This window comes from Seriola dumerili, unplaced genomic scaffold (assembly GCF_002260705.1).
Source record: "Seriola dumerili isolate Sdu_G_001 unplaced genomic scaffold, Sdu_1.0 BDQW01000068.1, whole genome shotgun sequence".
Classification (NCBI taxonomy): Eukaryota; Metazoa; Chordata; class Actinopteri; order Carangiformes; family Carangidae; genus Seriola; species Seriola dumerili.
The window spans coordinates 19920477-19938122 of record NW_019174323.1 but is presented as its reverse complement, the minus strand read 5'-3'; the positions used below and the strand labels follow the sequence as shown (position 1 = coordinate 19938122).

The 17646-nt window shown below is 42.2% G+C and overlaps 1 protein-coding gene across 1 annotated transcript in view; it reads left to right on the top strand.

Annotated features, from left to right (window-relative positions):
- Positions 1 to 1347: 1347 nt before the first annotated feature.
- tcerg1l (transcription elongation regulator 1 like) overlaps positions 1348 to 17646 on the top strand; it is a 16648-nt gene continuing 349 nt past the window's right edge. The window contains exons 1-9 of the mRNA XM_022742410.1: positions 1348 to 1506; positions 2951 to 3037; positions 3122 to 3266; positions 15310 to 15388; positions 16329 to 16477; positions 16564 to 16645; positions 16753 to 16855; positions 17315 to 17404; positions 17517 to 17635. Coding sequence (XP_022598131.1) covers positions 1348 to 1506; positions 2951 to 3037; positions 3122 to 3266; positions 15310 to 15388; positions 16329 to 16477; positions 16564 to 16645; positions 16753 to 16855; positions 17315 to 17404; positions 17517 to 17635 — 1013 coding nt within the window. The remainder of the gene's footprint in view (positions 1507 to 2950; positions 3038 to 3121; positions 3267 to 15309; positions 15389 to 16328; positions 16478 to 16563; positions 16646 to 16752; positions 16856 to 17314; positions 17405 to 17516; positions 17636 to 17646) is intronic.

Below are 17646 nucleotides of genomic sequence, written 5' to 3'. Positions count from 1 at the left end.
GATTTTTTACCACCAGCTTTCAGAGAAACATGTTTGAATAAATCTCAGTTTTATGTTTTGGGGTTTAGAAGATGTTAGGATTGTAAACATGCCCTGAGACAGACTGTAACTATGAGTCAAAGTCTGACACAGGAAATTATAATGTCTGATATTACACCTCTGTTACACTGGCTTGTGGACATGTACACAGACAGCTGTGGACAGTTGTGGACACCATGAACATGCAGTTTTTTTTCATTTATACTTTGCTTGAAGACGCATTTCATACATGAAATCAAAATGGCGATATCCACACAAGAAGAAGAAGAGCTGCTTCGTCTGCTGCACTGAACTGTAGACGTGAGGGCCGGACCTCCTCACAGGCTCTTTTGAAATGCAGTGTCCATCTTTGTTTTCCAGCTCATGTGTAGTTGGTACCTTTGTAACATAGTGGCTATGCCGACGACACAGAAACTTGCATACACGCTCCAATGACGAAATGTACCTCACACAGACCCTCATAGACCCCAGTAGATCCTCGATGACCCAGCAGACCTTCATGAGCCCTCATGGACACCAGCAGACCCTCGTGGACCCCTGCGGACTGATGAAAACAGCGGAACCAGCAAAGTGTTATGCAACTCCCTGGTGATGACACCTGAACCAGTGAGAACTGTAGAACCAGTGGAACCAGTAGCAGAAGCTCAAACTGTGGAACCAGTTCCTCTGTGACAGACGTGATGATGGTTGGAGGTGATCAATATGAAACGGATAATCACTCTGATCAATAATCAAACTTGTAGACCTGGTCAGTAGAAGAAACCTGAACCTTCAGTCAATTGAAAGTGTTGATGAAGTATTGATGAAGTATTGATAGTATTTGAAATCATTAATGCAGGAGGTGTTAATGTAGTGTTGGTATTTCTAAAGTATGAATTTTTGGCAGTGTGTAATTTTGATTGAGTATTGATGAAGTAGAAATAAGATATTGATGAGGTACTGATGGAGTATTGATACTGTGTTCAGCTGATCTGTGACAGTTCATTTGTGTTTCAGGTAAAGAATCAGATCAATAAAGTACCAACTGATGACTCAGTTCTGTTCACTGTGTCAGACTGCATTTATAATAGAATTTATTTTTTATGGTTTTTCTTCTCATCTTTTCTTCTCATCTTTTCTTATCTCATCTCTATCTTTGAATTTTCTGCTTTAATTTGAAAGAATTTATAAGTTCAGACTTTTTAACTGTGATCAATAATCAACTCGCCTTTGATTATTGGTGCTAATTCATCCTGATTGGTTTGTCTGCTAGGTTGTGATGTCATCGTGATGCTGCCAGTTTCCAGGTTTAAAGGTCAGCCGGTTGGCATGGTAACCACCACCATGCCCTGGCTGTCTGTCAGCAGTGAACCTGCCCCCCAGTGGTTGTGGTTGGCTAGTTGGTCTGCAGCAACGTACCAGGCCACGCCCCCTCTGGTCCTCTGTCCCCCCGCTGTGTGGATACCTGAACATGCTCACGTGATACAGGTAACACATGCATCTGGTTCAGGTAACACACCTGGTAAATCTTTGGTCTGAACCTGTAAATAGAAAGAAAAAGTTTTACTTTAATCAGCTGATCTCTCATTTATCAAGGAGAAATAACAATAACAACAGTAACACATCCCTGCAGGATACAGTTGAGACTACATTTCCCACAATCCACAGCTGGAGTCAAATTCACCTTCATATATAAAGTGTTGGTTGAGTGTCTGATCCAGAGTTCGGACTTCTCTGTCGTCTGGAGATAAGATGAAACTTTAATGATCCCTCAGGGCAAAGTGAATAATTGTCAGTTAATTATTGGTAGCGTGTTAATTATCTCATGCAGCTCTTTTTTAATTCTTTCTGCATAAACTGCAGAGACCAAGTTTATCATCTTATCAGCAGATTGTCTAATGAAAGTGTTTGTGTGAAACAAAGAAAACAGAGTGAAATCCTAAAGTGTGACATTAAACTCCACAGACAGCTGAACTTTACAGAGACAACCTGACTGATGATGATGATGATGATGATGATGATGATGACGATGATGATGATTATTATTATTATTATTATTATTATTATTATTATTATTATTACTATTGTTGTTGTTATTATTATTATTGGTCTGAATTTAACATGTGAACCTTAAATTTTCATATTTTCATACGTGGGCTTTGAATGTGGTGAACCATATTGTTTTTACTTTAATAACAGATCTGTGAAAGTTCCTTCATTATGTTTAAAGAAATACTTTTTAAAAAAGGAGGTGATAAAACGTATTCAGAGAGCAGATCCTGGCTCTGCTTCAGCGGCCTCATCTTTCTTCTCTGTCAGCTGCTTTTTGTTTTTTACAGTCCTTTACCGTCCTCAGTGATTTAAAGAGACTGCAGAGAGTAGGTCACCTGTCTGTCTGTCTGTCTGTCTGTCTGTCTGTCTGTCTGTCTGTCTGTCTGTCTGTCTGTCTGTCCAAAGGATATAGAGAAATCTGATTATATGTACAGGTCCTTAAACTTAACACCTTGACACTGAGTGTACTCAGGGGGTGGTCAATACACAGTGACATCATTGGTGGGCGTGGTCAGCAGTCAGTGGCTTTTCCTTCAGTCCTGATCTGTCTGAGTTTGTGCTGAAAGTCTCTGTCCTACAAAACGAGTCAAGGACAGATTGACAAACAGTCACCAGTCAGGAGACATGAGACAGGTCACTGCAGACAGAAGGCAGCAGGATGTCAAGAGAGACTTCACTTCAGTATTGCTCTGATTCTCTTTTTCTGACAGCATGAAACCAGAGGTTGTAGTTTAGGGGTCACTGAAAAAGTTCTTTACAGACATACAGAGGAGAAACACACACACAGACACAGCTTTGTGTTTTTAGTGTGTTTAGGGTCAGGGTTAGTTTTAAGTTTTTGTCCCTCTCGGCCACCATCTCTAAACTACTTTTGTTTCAGTGGGAGCGTCCAGCTGTTGAAGTCGTTCCTCTTCTCCCTCCATTCTATCGATCTTCCCCTATTCATCACCCTCATCGTCTACCCAAGGTACACACAAACACACACACACACACACACACACACACACACACACACACACAGCGTAATACTAACATGCTGACATGTTTGCAGCTAGTTGAAGGCTGGATCTCACCAGAGGAAGTGGGCGTGTTCCAGAGAAGAGACAAACATCTCCTTTTGACCAATCAGATCATCCAGAAGCCAGAAGGACACGCCCCCAGAAACCAGCACCTGCTGTTTCCGTCTCATCTCACAGGTACGACATCACCCGATGCAGGCGGGTGGAGACAGAGGCAGCATCATGAAATTATCTGAGTGGTTTGTTTTTTGTCCAATGAGAGACAAGGCTCCTCTGTTAACTCTTCCTCCTGAATTAACCTTTATTTAAACTGCAACTGTGGTGTGTTCAACAGCATATTGTGTAATACAAGTGTTGTAACTATGGCAGCTGAGAAGGACATTATTTGTGTTGTGTTTGAAGAATTTTTGGAACCTGGGGAAAGTGGTATAAAGAGGTGTAGAACACATTTACAGTCTGTGGGTGGAAAGGGTTTGTGCTGCTGTTATACTTGTATTATTTAATCTCATTGATGTTAGTGGAGTCATGTGACCTGTTAGTGTGTTAGTCTGGATTGTTAATCTGTCATCTGGGCACCTGGTGTTTTCTCCGTCTTTTAACCTGCACCCATAGAGACAGGAATGTGTCAACAGTTCCTCCAATCAGATCACTTAGCTGTAGATGGAGGCAGAGCTTCTCACTAGTTCAGTTCAAAGTTTTTCGCTCCAGAACAGGAACGTTTTTTTTACATGTAATTTTATTCTGAAAAGGCTGCCCTTCCTGTAAGTGACCAATCAGCTGTCATCATTCTGCTGCAGCTCAGCTGGAATTGAACCACCAACTCAGAGGCCAGGTGTATTTCAGAGATGCTGCATTCATGTCTGCCATGTTGCCATGACAACAGCGCTCATTTTTGAGAGCTGATTGGCTGTGTAGCTTGCTGCTTGGAGTTTGTGAATGTGTGTTATCTGCTGGGACATACATACACACACACACACACATAAAGTTGCTGTCAAATGTATTAAGATGATTGGTACATTTAAATCACCCAATGGAGCACGATGGGAAATGTGCCAATTCAGACCTGAGACTACAAATTTACCTTTTATTGATTGAATTGATTGAATAAATCATTAAGTCGAAACCCAGGGAGCTCATTTGTATGACAGGGGCGGACCTTAGGAAAAGAAAAACTGTTTTTTTTTGTATAAATATGTTTTTAATCTGAAAACCAAAATCTGGGTTAGAGTCTGAGTTTCATTGTTGTATTTGTAGTTGTCATGAAGTCTGCAACTTGTAGGAGGTGCCAGCAGCACTGAAGAGACAAGAACATTTACTGAGGGGGGACATCTCTGAGAGAAGTTCTGGAGGGCTGGACTTGACTGCACTGGATTTATTGAACTGGATTGGACTGGATTGGATTTATTGAACTGAACTGAACTGGATTTATTGAACTGAACCAAACTGATTGGATTCGACAGGACTGGACTGGACTTTTTGAACTGAACCAGACTCAATTGGATTGGATTGGACTGGACTGGACTGGACTTATTGAACTGAACCGAACTGATTGGATTGGATTGGATGGTACTGGACTGGACTTATTGAACTGAACTGAACTGATTGGATTGGACTGGACTGGACTAGACTGGACTGGACTGGACTGGACTAGATTTATTGAACTGAACCAAACTGATTGGATTGGACTGGACTGGATCTTATGTCTCCCTCGTTAAAACAGATGTTCTCTTGATGGTTCCAGCAGAACTTGCTCGGTTCCCTCAGATGTGTTGGAGTCTTGTGTTTTCCCTCTGGATGTGTTGGTTTGTTTGAGACTTCTGGAAGCCACCAGATTAAATGTGGTATTATTTTGGTGAGCGTGGGTGTGTGTTTTCTGGCAGAAGCTCAGATTCTCTTCAGTGTGTCAGTGTGTTTACAGTTTGTCAGGAGTGATTTGTCTCAGATTTTGACTGCGCAGTTACAGATGGAAACTGTTCACATGTGAAATTCAATTCTGCTAAACTTGGAGTGAAAATCAAAAACAACACGAGATATATAATGACAGCATCTTCAACAAGGAGTCTGTGTTTATTTTAAAATGAAGTTACACAATCAGAGGAATGTAAAAAGTATTTTTCTATGAGTTGATATGAGACTAAATAAGAGCGTACCTCACTACTAAGAAAGAACAGCTGGACACACCTGGTCAGAGTGGATCTACTGGTGAGACAGAGACAGGCGATGAACCGTTAGTCGTCCACATAGAGACGATAACACAGTCTTTTATTCCATATTTCAAAATGTCAGTGAATAGGACTTGTAGGAGCCTGAAGAATATCTATTTTTGTGTGTGTGTGTGTGTGTTGCAGCTGTAGTGATGTTCTTGGCAGCAGGTGGGGACACACATAAATACACGTGGGCAGTCAGCAGCTGAGCTCTCTTTGACTGGCAGCCTGCTTTCATTATATTGTGTGTGTGTGTGTGTGTTCAGCTCGTGTCTCGTGCTTTAGAGTTCATCAGTCGACCTCTGACTTTACAATGTTTCTACAAACAACACCTCCAATAAGAGGAGTTCTTCTAAACTGACCATTTACAGGCCTTTACTCATAAATTACCTGTCTGTGTACCTGTCTGTATAAGCACTAACAAATACACACTAACACATATGCACTAATACATATGCATTAACGCACCTGATGTCCAACTTTATCTCTTTACTGAAAAAATAATCCTCATAAATCTGCCGTTTCATTCTCAGTTGTGTTATCGCTCAGGAACTGACACACAATCTTTTAATCAACCACACTGATGAAGAAAATAGAGTCCTATCTACAAAGTTCAGTCAAGCTGACAGTGAAGACGCCTTCACAGAGTGTTAATCAGTGACATCATCTAGCTCTCAGACAAATCAGTGACAGATCCAGCTCCAGATTACAGTGCAGTGTGGTTTAGGCAGGTCTATCAACTGGACCTCAATACTGCAGCTCCATCCCACAATCACTGGTGCACACTCTCTGGTTCAAAAAGATTTCACTAGAGACAGCAGCGTTTGTATCAGGGACCTTTTGGTTTCATGTCAGGGGTGTTTTGAAATATATTATAACTTCTTTTGGAAAATAAAATATAAAATTCAGTGTCATAGTTGTTTAGTTCATGTTATTTTTATGCTCAGATTGTCAGGGTTTGGTGGTAAGTAGGACCCAAATGCAGCCAACAAACGGGAGATGGTGCAGACAGGTTTATTTACCAAAATAATAAACATGAACCGAGGACGTGAACAAACCCAGAACTAAACAAACGAACCGACACAGACAAAGGGGAGCACAAAGACTATATAGACAAGGGAGGCAAGGGTGATTGAAAACAGGTGAAACACATTAGGGCGGGGCAGACAATCACCACACAGAAAACAGGACCAAGACAGGAAGCAAAACACTGAGACACACAAGGAAACAGATTACAAAATAAAACAAGAAGTGTAAAAAGTCCAAACAAAACTAACAAAAGGTGTCTGCCATATCAAACCATGACACAGATATATCACCGCATTTCAATCAAAATAAATATATAAAAACACAAAACAAACAGAGGCAGTGCACTTTATTTTTGGATATTACAGATAACAGGTGTCCTCCCCCCAGGTTCCCCCCTGTCTGTGTGTTTTCTTTTTATCACTTAATGGTTGTGCTTTCAGTCGTGTATGTGCCTTGTCCTTTGGGGCCACCATACTGTGAGTAAATATGAAATACACATTATTACTAGCTGTGATCTTGGATAAAAGTATTATTTGACAAGTATTTTTCAGAATGAGCATATCATTCTGTTCCATTCACGGTCTTTACACAGATGTTCTATTATTGCTATGATGCTGCTGCGGTCGGCAGATTTAGGTCAGTGTTTCCTGAAAGGAACACAAATGTGTGGAGGCGGACTGATACACACAAAGATCTGCACTGGAACAGTAGAATATGGTAAAACCAGAGAATAGTGACACTCGGATGTCCCACTCTTTTCGTCACCAACAAACACAACGTGTGACTTGTGTGATTTCTTGACATGTTTTGTTCAAATTCAGCTCATGACCTAATTTTTATTTTGTGCTCCCAGACTTCTTTGAGTAATCGATGAAGGTGCCATCAGGTGTGTTACAGCCATTAGGTAGTTAGTTCTATAGTTAGTCAGTTAGGTGGTTAGTTAGCAGTTTCAGAGAGGTGTTAAAAAGTCCTTGATTCACTGATGAAGATTCAAATCAACATGGTCTCTGTGTTTAGGTTGTGTTAGAAGAGGAACTACAAAAAACAGACACGCCAAGACAGAGGACTCCTCCTCCTCCTCCTCCACCCCGCTGCACCTCCTCTCTCTGTATCCTCTCCGCCTGCCTCTCCTCACCACTCGTGCTCCAACAAGTGAGTCTTGTTCCTGTCCTCATCAGTGATCTCTGCATTTCCTTCAGGATCAATAACAGGATCGGGATCAATAACAGGTTCTGGTTTTGTAGCTTCAACAGGTGGTACTTTTGCTTTCGGAATAATAATGGGTTCTACATGTGATTCTGGATAAGTTACTGGTTCTAGTTTGGGTTCTGGTTTAGATGGAGGAGAACTGTCCTGACTGTGTCTGGTTCTGGTTCTGTAGACAGAAGATGGACTTGGCATCTTGAAGTAAAACATGAAGACGACATTGAATAACTCAAAAATATTTCATTAAACCTGTTTTTATTTTTTCTATTAGACAGTGGTTTTAACATGAAATCAATCTAATCAATACATGATTAGGGTTAGGGTTATGATCACATGATTGACTGATGAGGTTTAATAACACTGATGTTATTGATTGTTTATTGATTATCAGTTTGTTGGTCAAATGATCAAAGCTAGGTCCACTGAGGAAGACGCTCCTCTCTGTACATTATCACACTGCTCAACACTCGAACTGAACTCAACTGAGCATGCTGAGAAAATACAAAGACTCTAACCTTATTATTATAACGTTTTATCATTTGATCAGTTTGGAACCAGAGTGATGATGTCAGAGTGATCACATGATTCTCACTTGATCCTGAAACTGATGGTTAACTTGTCTTGTTGCAGCTGCATTATGGGATCTGTAGTCTTGTTACAGACTTTATCTGGTCCTCAGGCCTCTTCCTTCATTGTTTAGCTGCTCTTCAGTTCTGTTGTTTATTTTTAATCTTTGTCAATTAAAATCCAGCTTGACTTGATTTCATCCTGCTGTGGATCTGCAGCAGCTGCTGCTTTAGTTTCCTGCAGCAGCAGCGAGACAAATCTGCAGATCAGCATGTCATTATTGAAAAGAAACCAACAAACAGCAACAGCAAACAAATGAAATCAACAGCAGGGAGTCAAAAGCAGAGAAGAAGAAACAGACAAATGCTCAGAGTGGAAGGACGAAGCATCAGAGACAGGAAGTGACCACAGACATCAGACAGACTTCACTGGTTCACTGGTTCATTGGTTCACTGGTTCACTGGTTCACTAGTTAACTAGTTCACTGGTTCATTGGTTCACTGGTTCATTCATTAATTGGTTCACTGGTTCATTCATTAATTGGTTTACTGGTTCATTCATTAATTGGTTTACTGGTTCATTGGTTCACTGGTTCATTGGTTCACTGGTTCATTGGTTCATTTGTTCACTGGTTCACTGGTTCATTGGTTCATTTGTTCACTGGTTCATTGGTTGACTGGTTTATTGGTTCATTCATTCATTCATTCATTGTTCACTGGTTGACTGGTTCATTCATTCGTTTGTTCACTGGTTGACTGGTTCATTGATTGACTGGTTTATTGGTTCATTCATTCATTCATTCATTGTTCACTGGTTGACTGGTTCATTCATTCGTTTGTTCACTGGTTGACTGGTTCATTGATTGACTGGTTTATTGGTTCATTCATTCATTCGTTCATTTGTTGACTGGTTCATTGGTTCACTGGTTCATTCGTTAAACGGTTCACTGGTTCATTCATTCATTCATTTGTTCACTGGTTGACTGGTTCATTTATTCGTTTGTTCACTGGTTGACTGGTTCATTGATTGACTGGTTTATTGGTTCATTCGTTCATTTGTTGACTGGTTCATTGATTGACTGGTTTATTGGTTCATTCATTCATTCGTTCATTTGTTGACTGGTTGACTGGTTCATTGGTTCACTGGTTCATTCGTTAAACGGTTCACTGGTTCATTGATTCATTGGTTCACTGATTCATTGGTTCATTGGTTCACTGGTTCATTGGTTCATTGATTCACTGGTTCATTGGTTCACTGGTTGACTGGTTCATTGGTTGACTGGTTCATTGGTTCATTCGTTCACTGGTTCATTGATTCACTGGTTCACTGGTTCACTGGGTCATTAGTTCACTGGTTCACTGGTTCATTGGTTCACTAGTTCATTTGTTCACTGGTTCATTCGTTAATTGGTTCACTGGTTCATTGATTCATTAGTTTACGGGTTCATTGGTTCAGTGGTTCATTGNTCATTCGTTAAACGGTTCACTGGTTCATTCATTCATTCATTTGTTCACTGGTTGACTGGTTCATTTATTCGTTTGTTCACTGGTTGACTGGTTCATTGATTGACTGGTTTATTGGTTCATTCATTCATTCGTTCATTTGTTGACTGGTTGACTGGTTCATTGGTTCACTGGTTCATTCGTTAAACGGTTCACTGGTTCATTGATTCATTGGTTCACTGATTCATTGGTTCATTGGTTCACTGGTTCATTGGTTCATTGATTCACTGGTTCATTGGTTCACTGGTTGACTGGTTCATTGGTTGACTGGTTCATTGGTTCATTCGTTCACTGGTTCATTGATTCACTGGTTCACTGGTTCACTGGGTCATTAGTTCACTGGTTCACTGGTTCATTGGTTCACTAGTTCATTTGTTCACTGGTTCATTCGTTAATTGGTTCACTGGTTCATTGATTCATTAGTTTACGGGTTCATTGGTTCAGTGGTTCATTGGTTCACTGGTTCATTCGTTCATTTGTTCACTGGTTGACTGGTTAATTGGTTGACTGGTTCATTGGTTGACTGGTTCATTGGTTCACTGGTTCATTGATTCACTGGTTCATTGGTTCAGTGGTTCACTGGTTGACTGGTTCATTGGTTCACTGGTTTATTGATTCATTGGTTCACAGGAATAATAAATGATTCATCAGCTTTTATAAAGTGTAAAACAGCTCATTACAGTGTGTGTGTGCGTGTGTGTTCTCAGAGGCAATGTTTAATCTCTTTCCCACAATCCCCTGCTCCTCTGATCAAGATATTTGTGTTTGATGAGGTAATGAGTTCTGAATGAGGCTGATAAAGTCACAAACACACACACATACATACATACTTCAGTTCATTATCTGTGTTATTGATCAGTGATCAGGTTAATGATGTGGATGAACAGCAGTGTAATTGATCACCTGTGCACTCTTGTGATGACATGAGCCATAAGCGCTGCATCTGGACTGGCAGGAGAAACCTGCAGACAAGCTAATGGTAATATATTCTTGTTCAGCTCTTACACTCATCTGCCAATCATCAGGTTCTCCGTCATGTCCGCCATTGGGTCTCTGTTCTCTACGTGCTGACTTGATAACATGTTCATGATGGAGAAGAGGATCAATAAAACGGTTATGAAACATTTGTTGTAGTCCAGCATCAAGTCCCTGATCTCTGTGTATGTCAGTGAACCCACTGATCTCTGTTCAGAAGAAGTTAGATAAATTGACTCTATAAACTGACACCCAAACTTTGTTGAACACACACAAAACTATTGACTCACAACAATACAGCACACAAGCTGATACACACACACACACACACACACAATTCTCCAGGGTGTAATTGGGTGTTTTCAGGAGGACAGCTCATAGCTCATCCTTACAGGGTTCTTCTTTATACTGTAGAGACACACACACACACACACACACACAAACAGTGTGTGTATAATGGGCTGAGCTCAGTTTGTATTGATAACCAGCTGATTCATTGAAGAAGGACAAATTGAGGTAACTGGCCACAGGAGCCATTAACATGGTGTGTGTGTGTGCGTGCGTGCGTGCGTGCGTGCGTGCGTGCGTTGTGTGTTGTGTGTGTGTGTGTTATAATAAGATTTAATATTAAACTCCCATCATGTTGCAGTAAATGAACTAAAGCAGTTTCCTAAATTAACGTTACATCCCATAGTATTTGTTTTTTTGGGTTTTTTTGCAGAAATGTCTCAAATCACAGATTATCTTAAAAAGAGAATTCGCGAGGAGGAGAATCATGAGGACAGGTGAAACAGTGCAGAGTGCAGACATCATTAGTTCTAATATGGGAAGGAAAAGTTAATTCATGTTACTGACGAGATACGGTTAATGAGTCAGGACTGACAGAAGGACTAGTCCTCAGCCACAAGTGGAAGGTGCCAGTGGAGGAGAGGATCAGAGCAAGAGAGGAGTCAAGGCCAGAGTACCAAGTCTTTAGAAGTGTATTAACAAGTGTAGTAAAGCTGACGTTGACATGATTTTAACATCACTTTTTATTCATCCTCCCAGATGTTCTGAAAAGTGTGTGTGTATGTGTGTGTGTGTGTGTGTGTGTGTGTGTGTGTGTGTGTGTGTGTGTGTGTGATCCATCACAGCACAGCATTCAGCAGTAATGAAATAATTGGAGGTTTACCCTGGAGACATTGATGTGCCAATTTACTGTGTGTGTGTGTGTGTGTGTGTGTGTGTGTGTGTGTGTGCCTGTATCACCCTGTGAGGCCCTGACTGTTACCCAGCCCTGTGGGGACAGACAGACAGACACTACTGTTGAGAAAGCAAGAGTGTGTGTGTGTGTGTGTGTGTGTGTGTGTAGCAGCTTTGTCTAAAATCACACTGATGTTCACACACAGACACAGTCAATCTCCATTCAGATGCAGATGAATCATCCTTTTATTTCTCGACTGAAGAGAAAAAGAGAGGATAAAAAGGTACCCTCTTTTGGTTGTCATGGTAACGACATACCTGTCAATCAGCTGCTGTCAGGTGATCTGTGTGTGTGTGTAGAGATGATCCTGACTTTTAGTCCAAAAATACTGAATGATACATTTCCCATAATACAAGTGGATAGAGTCTCCCTGCCTGGTAAACGGCCATGTCTTTCAAAGTTTGTAACTCAAACTGTGGGTTAAATGATGAGTGAATGACATCACTATCACTATCAGCACACCATATGTTCAGACTGAACAGGTGAGAAACGAGAGTGGAATCTGACAGCTAATGTTGTGACTGTTAGCCTGCTAGCCTAGTGCTCACAGTCCCACTCAGCACATGAATAAATCTCACCTGATTTTAGTCTGACTGAGAGAGGCTTTTATTTTGTAGGAGTGGAGGAGGGGAGGGTTAAAGTGTTTCAGTCATAACTGCAGATACTGCAGTTCACCTGCTGAACTGACAGCAACACTGAAAACAGATGATGTCACCTCAAGCCATAAAATGTCAAAATCAAAGAGGAATTATTAATCACTAAAGTGATGATGTCATAATGCAGGTGGAGCTTATGGGGAGTGGGCGGGGCTTCATACGCAGAGAGTCGAGGAAGTGTGGCCTCTCGTTCTGCCCATTCAGCGGCGCAGAGGAGCGTTGCTACGACCAATCATCTCCCTGGAGAGGAGACAGTCTCCACCCACACAGGTACATCACATGACTTTATCATATGATCCAGAACTGAGAGCTTTTACAAGTCAAAGACTAAAACCAGAGCAACAGTTCAGGGTGTGAAGGTAGAACATGGTCAGAGACTCTGCTGTCCTGACTGTAGTCCTCCACTGTGGATCCAGAACAGAGTCTGACCCAGGACACACAGGGTTCTCTGAGTGTTTAGACCAGGGACTAGAGGTAGTGTCATGGTTTGTCCTGATGGACACTTGGTTTTGTATTCATTTCCTGTTTTATTTTAAAATCACTTCTCTTGTGTGTCTCATGTTGGTTTAATTACTGTCTTGTGTTTCCCTCCTGGTTGATTGTCTGCCCCGTGTGTTTCACTTATGTTCAATCACCTGCTGTGTATTTAGTCTCTGCTTCTTGTCTTCTTCTTTGTCTGCTGGATCCTATTAAATCATGATGCTCTCCAGTTTTGTTCCTGATGTTCTCCTTTTTTGTTCCTGATGTTCTCCGGTTTTGTTCCTGTTGTTCTCCCATCTTGTTCCTGATGTTCTCCTGTTTGATTCTGATGTTCTTCTGTTCCACTCCTGTTCTCTGCAGTGTCACCAGTTTTGTTTGTTTCCTTTTGTTATTAAAATACCTTTGTTATTTTTGCCACCTCAGCCTTTCTGTGTTTTCTGCATTCTGGTTCAGTTCTTCCATCACATGTGACTTTAGGAGGGATCAGGTAGGGGAAGAGAAGCTCAGTCTGGTCCAGGTGGAGCTGTAGGTGAATGATGTCAGCCAGGTGAGCAGGGAAGGAGTGAAGCAGCAGAGCAGTGGTAGGAGAGACAGGAGAGGACAGAAGTAGATAGATGGGTCCATACAGAAACAGACAGGTCCATGCAGAAGTGTACTGAAATGTGAGACAGGTGAACATAGACATATAACATAGACACACTGTCTCTCTCTTCCTCTCTCTCGTACAGCAGTGGGTATTTGGACCTCTCTCTTCCTCTCAGCTCTGCATTGACACGTGTCCTGTCTTACCAGTCCAGGTGAGTCTGTTCCTCTCACTCCATTTCTCTCACTCTCTCTCTCTCTGTCTCTCTCTCTCTCTCTCTCTCTCTGTCTCTGTCCATTTGACTTCCTGTTTTCACTGAAAGGAGACTCACTCTTTCTCTCTCTCAGGTGATGAAAGAAGATCATCCCTCCATCTTCGCCTCACAGGTGTCTTCTAGATTCACTCTGGTGACTGACTACAGACACAGTAAGACCTGTCTGTCTCTCTGCTTGTCTGCCTGTAGGTCTGTGTTGACTTGTGTCTCACATCAACATAAACTGAAATATTAAAAGTTGAAGCAGTGTGATGTCTGATAAACGTCCTGTGGTGGGGACGACCATTGTGGTCACCTGAGTCACAGTGGGCGGGGTCTGAAGACTACAAGTTCTAAAAATTAAATAATCCGGGGGTCCATAGAAGTTGGGTTAGGCTAGGTTGGATTAGTTTGGTTAGGGTTAGGTTAGGTTATGGTAGATTAGGGTTAAGTTGGGTTGGGTGGGTTAGGGTTAGGTTGGGTTAGGGTTATGTTAGTCTGCAGAGTTAGAAAGTCTGATTCTGACTTCCTGATTTTATCACTGATGGCTTCTGACTTCACAGTCACATGAGCATGTCTCTGCTGCCAGAGGACGCCTGTTCACCTGTCACATGTTGTCAGTTTAAGATCTTTTCTCAGTCGAACTGAGAGAGTCCACAGGACTGCCTGGAACATGGTAACTGAAACAGGGGAAACACAAACTGAAGAAATTATGATTTTGTTGATCAATTTAATTTAAATGTTGGTGTGTTAAAACCAGACCAAACCTGATTTAACTAGAAACATCTGTTTATCTCAGTTGAAGTGAAGAAACACTAAACTTCAACATGTGAATTCAAGTGTACATAAATTTTATTCTGTGTATCAGAGAAGCGAGGGATGGGTGGAGGTAAACTTTCTTATGGAGGAGCATTGTTGCTGAGGAAAGAGAGAACAACGGACAACAAACAGGTGAGTCTTCACAAACCAGTCAGAGGGTTTTTAGTCAGTGGATCTCTGCTGGTTCACATCCTTTTCTTCAGTAAAATACTAACACAGTCATAGAAACTGAAGTCCTCCTTTCAAACTTCAGCCGTGTCACTGTTGGAGGGTTAGGGGTCACCAGGTAAATGTGAGCTGAGCTAAACACTACAGAGCTGATTGAAACCTCTTTACTAGCGTGACTGTATGTTGATGAAATGTTCCTGTGGTCTCAGTCACAACTGAACACGTTTGGATTAGATTTGATTGGCAGATAATCAATATTAAATCGATCAGTTCATCTCTACTTTTAACTGAACTCTTCCCATCAAGAAACGTTAACAGCCACTTCAAACCAGAGGCCACTGATCCCTTTGGCCCCTCGTCCTGTTTAGTGTCCATGTCACATGATCAGCAGGTTATTGATCACTGATCATTCTATTCAACTATGATGATGATGGTTATTAAATGGCTGATTCACTGTTCTTAAATCAGGTTGTAGATTTTGTGTGTGTGTGTGTGTGTGTGTTGCAGTTTGTTTGTGTTGACCGAGGAGAGGAAGATGAAGAGGAGGAGGGAAGTGAACGAGAAAGGAAAGACAAACGTCCTGTCGCCTCCACTCCTGTTCCAGGGTCGCCATGGTAACTACTGCACTGATGCACACACACGCGCACACACACACATACACACACACATACATACTGTACAGTTTATTGTTATTGATGAATATTGATTTGTTTTTCATTTTTGGTTTAAAAAGTTCAAAACATTGGTCTTCTGAATGTTTCTTCCTGTCTCTGGTCTGATGGTCTGATGGTCTGATGGACTCTGATGGTCTCTGATGTACAGCAGTGAGGTTTAACCCGCTTCCTTCAGGGGTGTTACCATGACAACCGAGAACAGATGCAGACCAACATAGTGTCTGTGTGTTTGGCTGTTTGTGTTTATGTCATAAACTGAGAAAAAAGAGGTTTTACTGTCTGTCTGTCTGTCTGTCTGTCTGTCTGTCTGTCTGTCTGTCTGTCTGTCTGTCTGTCACAGCTGAACCCATTTTACCCAGCATGCTTTTGCAGTGAATTGACAGTCTGTGGTTAGACAGGTCCAGATCTAGACTGGTTCAGTGTAGATGAGCAGAAAGGAGGGGGGTGCTCTGAGGCCCTTCTGAAGTGGACTGAGTTGTCCCCCTAAAGGAGCAAGAGTTGGAAATGTGACACCAGATATTGATGAGAGTCACCGGAGCTGCTGAAAGCTCTGGACTTTGTTGGGCTGTCTTGGTTGGTGTGTTAGGGTTGGGGTTAGTTAGTTGTTTCATGTAGGCTAAGGACAGGACCAGACAGGACCGAGAACTGGCAGACTGGGGTGGTGGTCTACGTTTTTAGGACATATCTAGCCTCCCTGTTGAAAGGAGACTCTGGCTGATTGTTGAACCTGAGATTCAGCAGGACTGTTGTGGATTCTGTCCTGGATCAGTGGATCCTGGAGAGTTCATCTGAGTCTGTCCATCCAGTCTTCATGTGGTTTATGATTACCTGGGAGTCTGGAGTACCTGGACCAGTACTGTGTGTGAATGTATGTGTTCAGGTGTGTGGTGTGGACGGGAGACGACCGGGTCTTCTTCTTCAACCCCACAATCCACCTGTCCGTCTGGGAGAGACCAGGGGATCTGATTGGCCGAGACATCAGCCGCATCATTGAAGACCCACCCCACAAGAGGAAGAAGACACTTGTTGGTCTGTCACCTCACCTGTCTCTCACATCACCTGTCTTTCCTCTCACCTGTCTGTCACCTCACCTGTCTGTGGTCTCTTTCTGACAGACAGGAGCTCCAGCTGTCAGTCATCTCGTCTCCACGGTAACGATGAAGATGACGAACATGAACACAGCTCCAAGAGGAACAGGTGAGTCTGACCAAGCCAATCAGAGAGCTTCTGACCAGCTAATGACATCATGACTGAGCCATGTGATTGGTCAGTGTTCAGGGTTTTCTCTCTCTCTCTATCTCCAGAATAGAGGAGCCGATGTCGCTCGTCCCTCGTCCAGGAGAAGTGCAGCTCCTCCCGCTGGAGTTACGTATTGCTCACTTTAGAGAAATGATGCTGGAGCGAAGGGTAACACACACACACACACACACACACACACACGCCTCCTCCAGGCTGATGATGACAAACCCTCTGTCTGAACAAACTGTGTGACTACACCCTCTAATCATCACCATGACAACACTGTACTGCAGGAAGTAGGACTGCACAGTGATTTCAGAGAGGAGGGAAACAGACAGACTGGTTCATCCTACAGCAACATAATGAGCTACAAGATAAGACCAGTGTCAAGACCTGAACCCCATGGAGCTGGTCTTGGATGAACTGGACTGAAGCAGAAAGTGATACATTAGTGGGAACTACGGCAACAGAGTTGGACGCACTTTCTAAACAGTGACTGATTTTCACTGTAGAACAAACAACAGAGTTCTTTTTTTTGCTTTAATTTCAGAAACACTGAAACTGAATAAGTAATGTTCTAATGTTGTATACTGTGTATACACTCACCGCCACCCCCACCCCTCACAGGTGTCGGCGTTCTCAACCTGGGAGAAGGAGCTCCATAAGATGGTGTTTGACCCTCGTTACCTGCTGCTGACCTCAGATCAGAGGAAACAGGTTCATTAGAGCTTTCCTGAGTCTCTCTGACCTCTTAGCAACCAGCAGCATGAGATCATGATGTTATACCTTTATGATGTCACTAATACATCACTGTTACCTGTGTGTGCAGGTGTTTGATCAGTTTGTGAAGAGCAGGGTGAAGGACGAGTACAAAGAGAATAAGAGTAAACTGCAGAAAGCCAGAGAAGAGTTCAGGCAGCTGCTGGAGGAGGCCAAGATCTCCAACAGGTATCACTCAT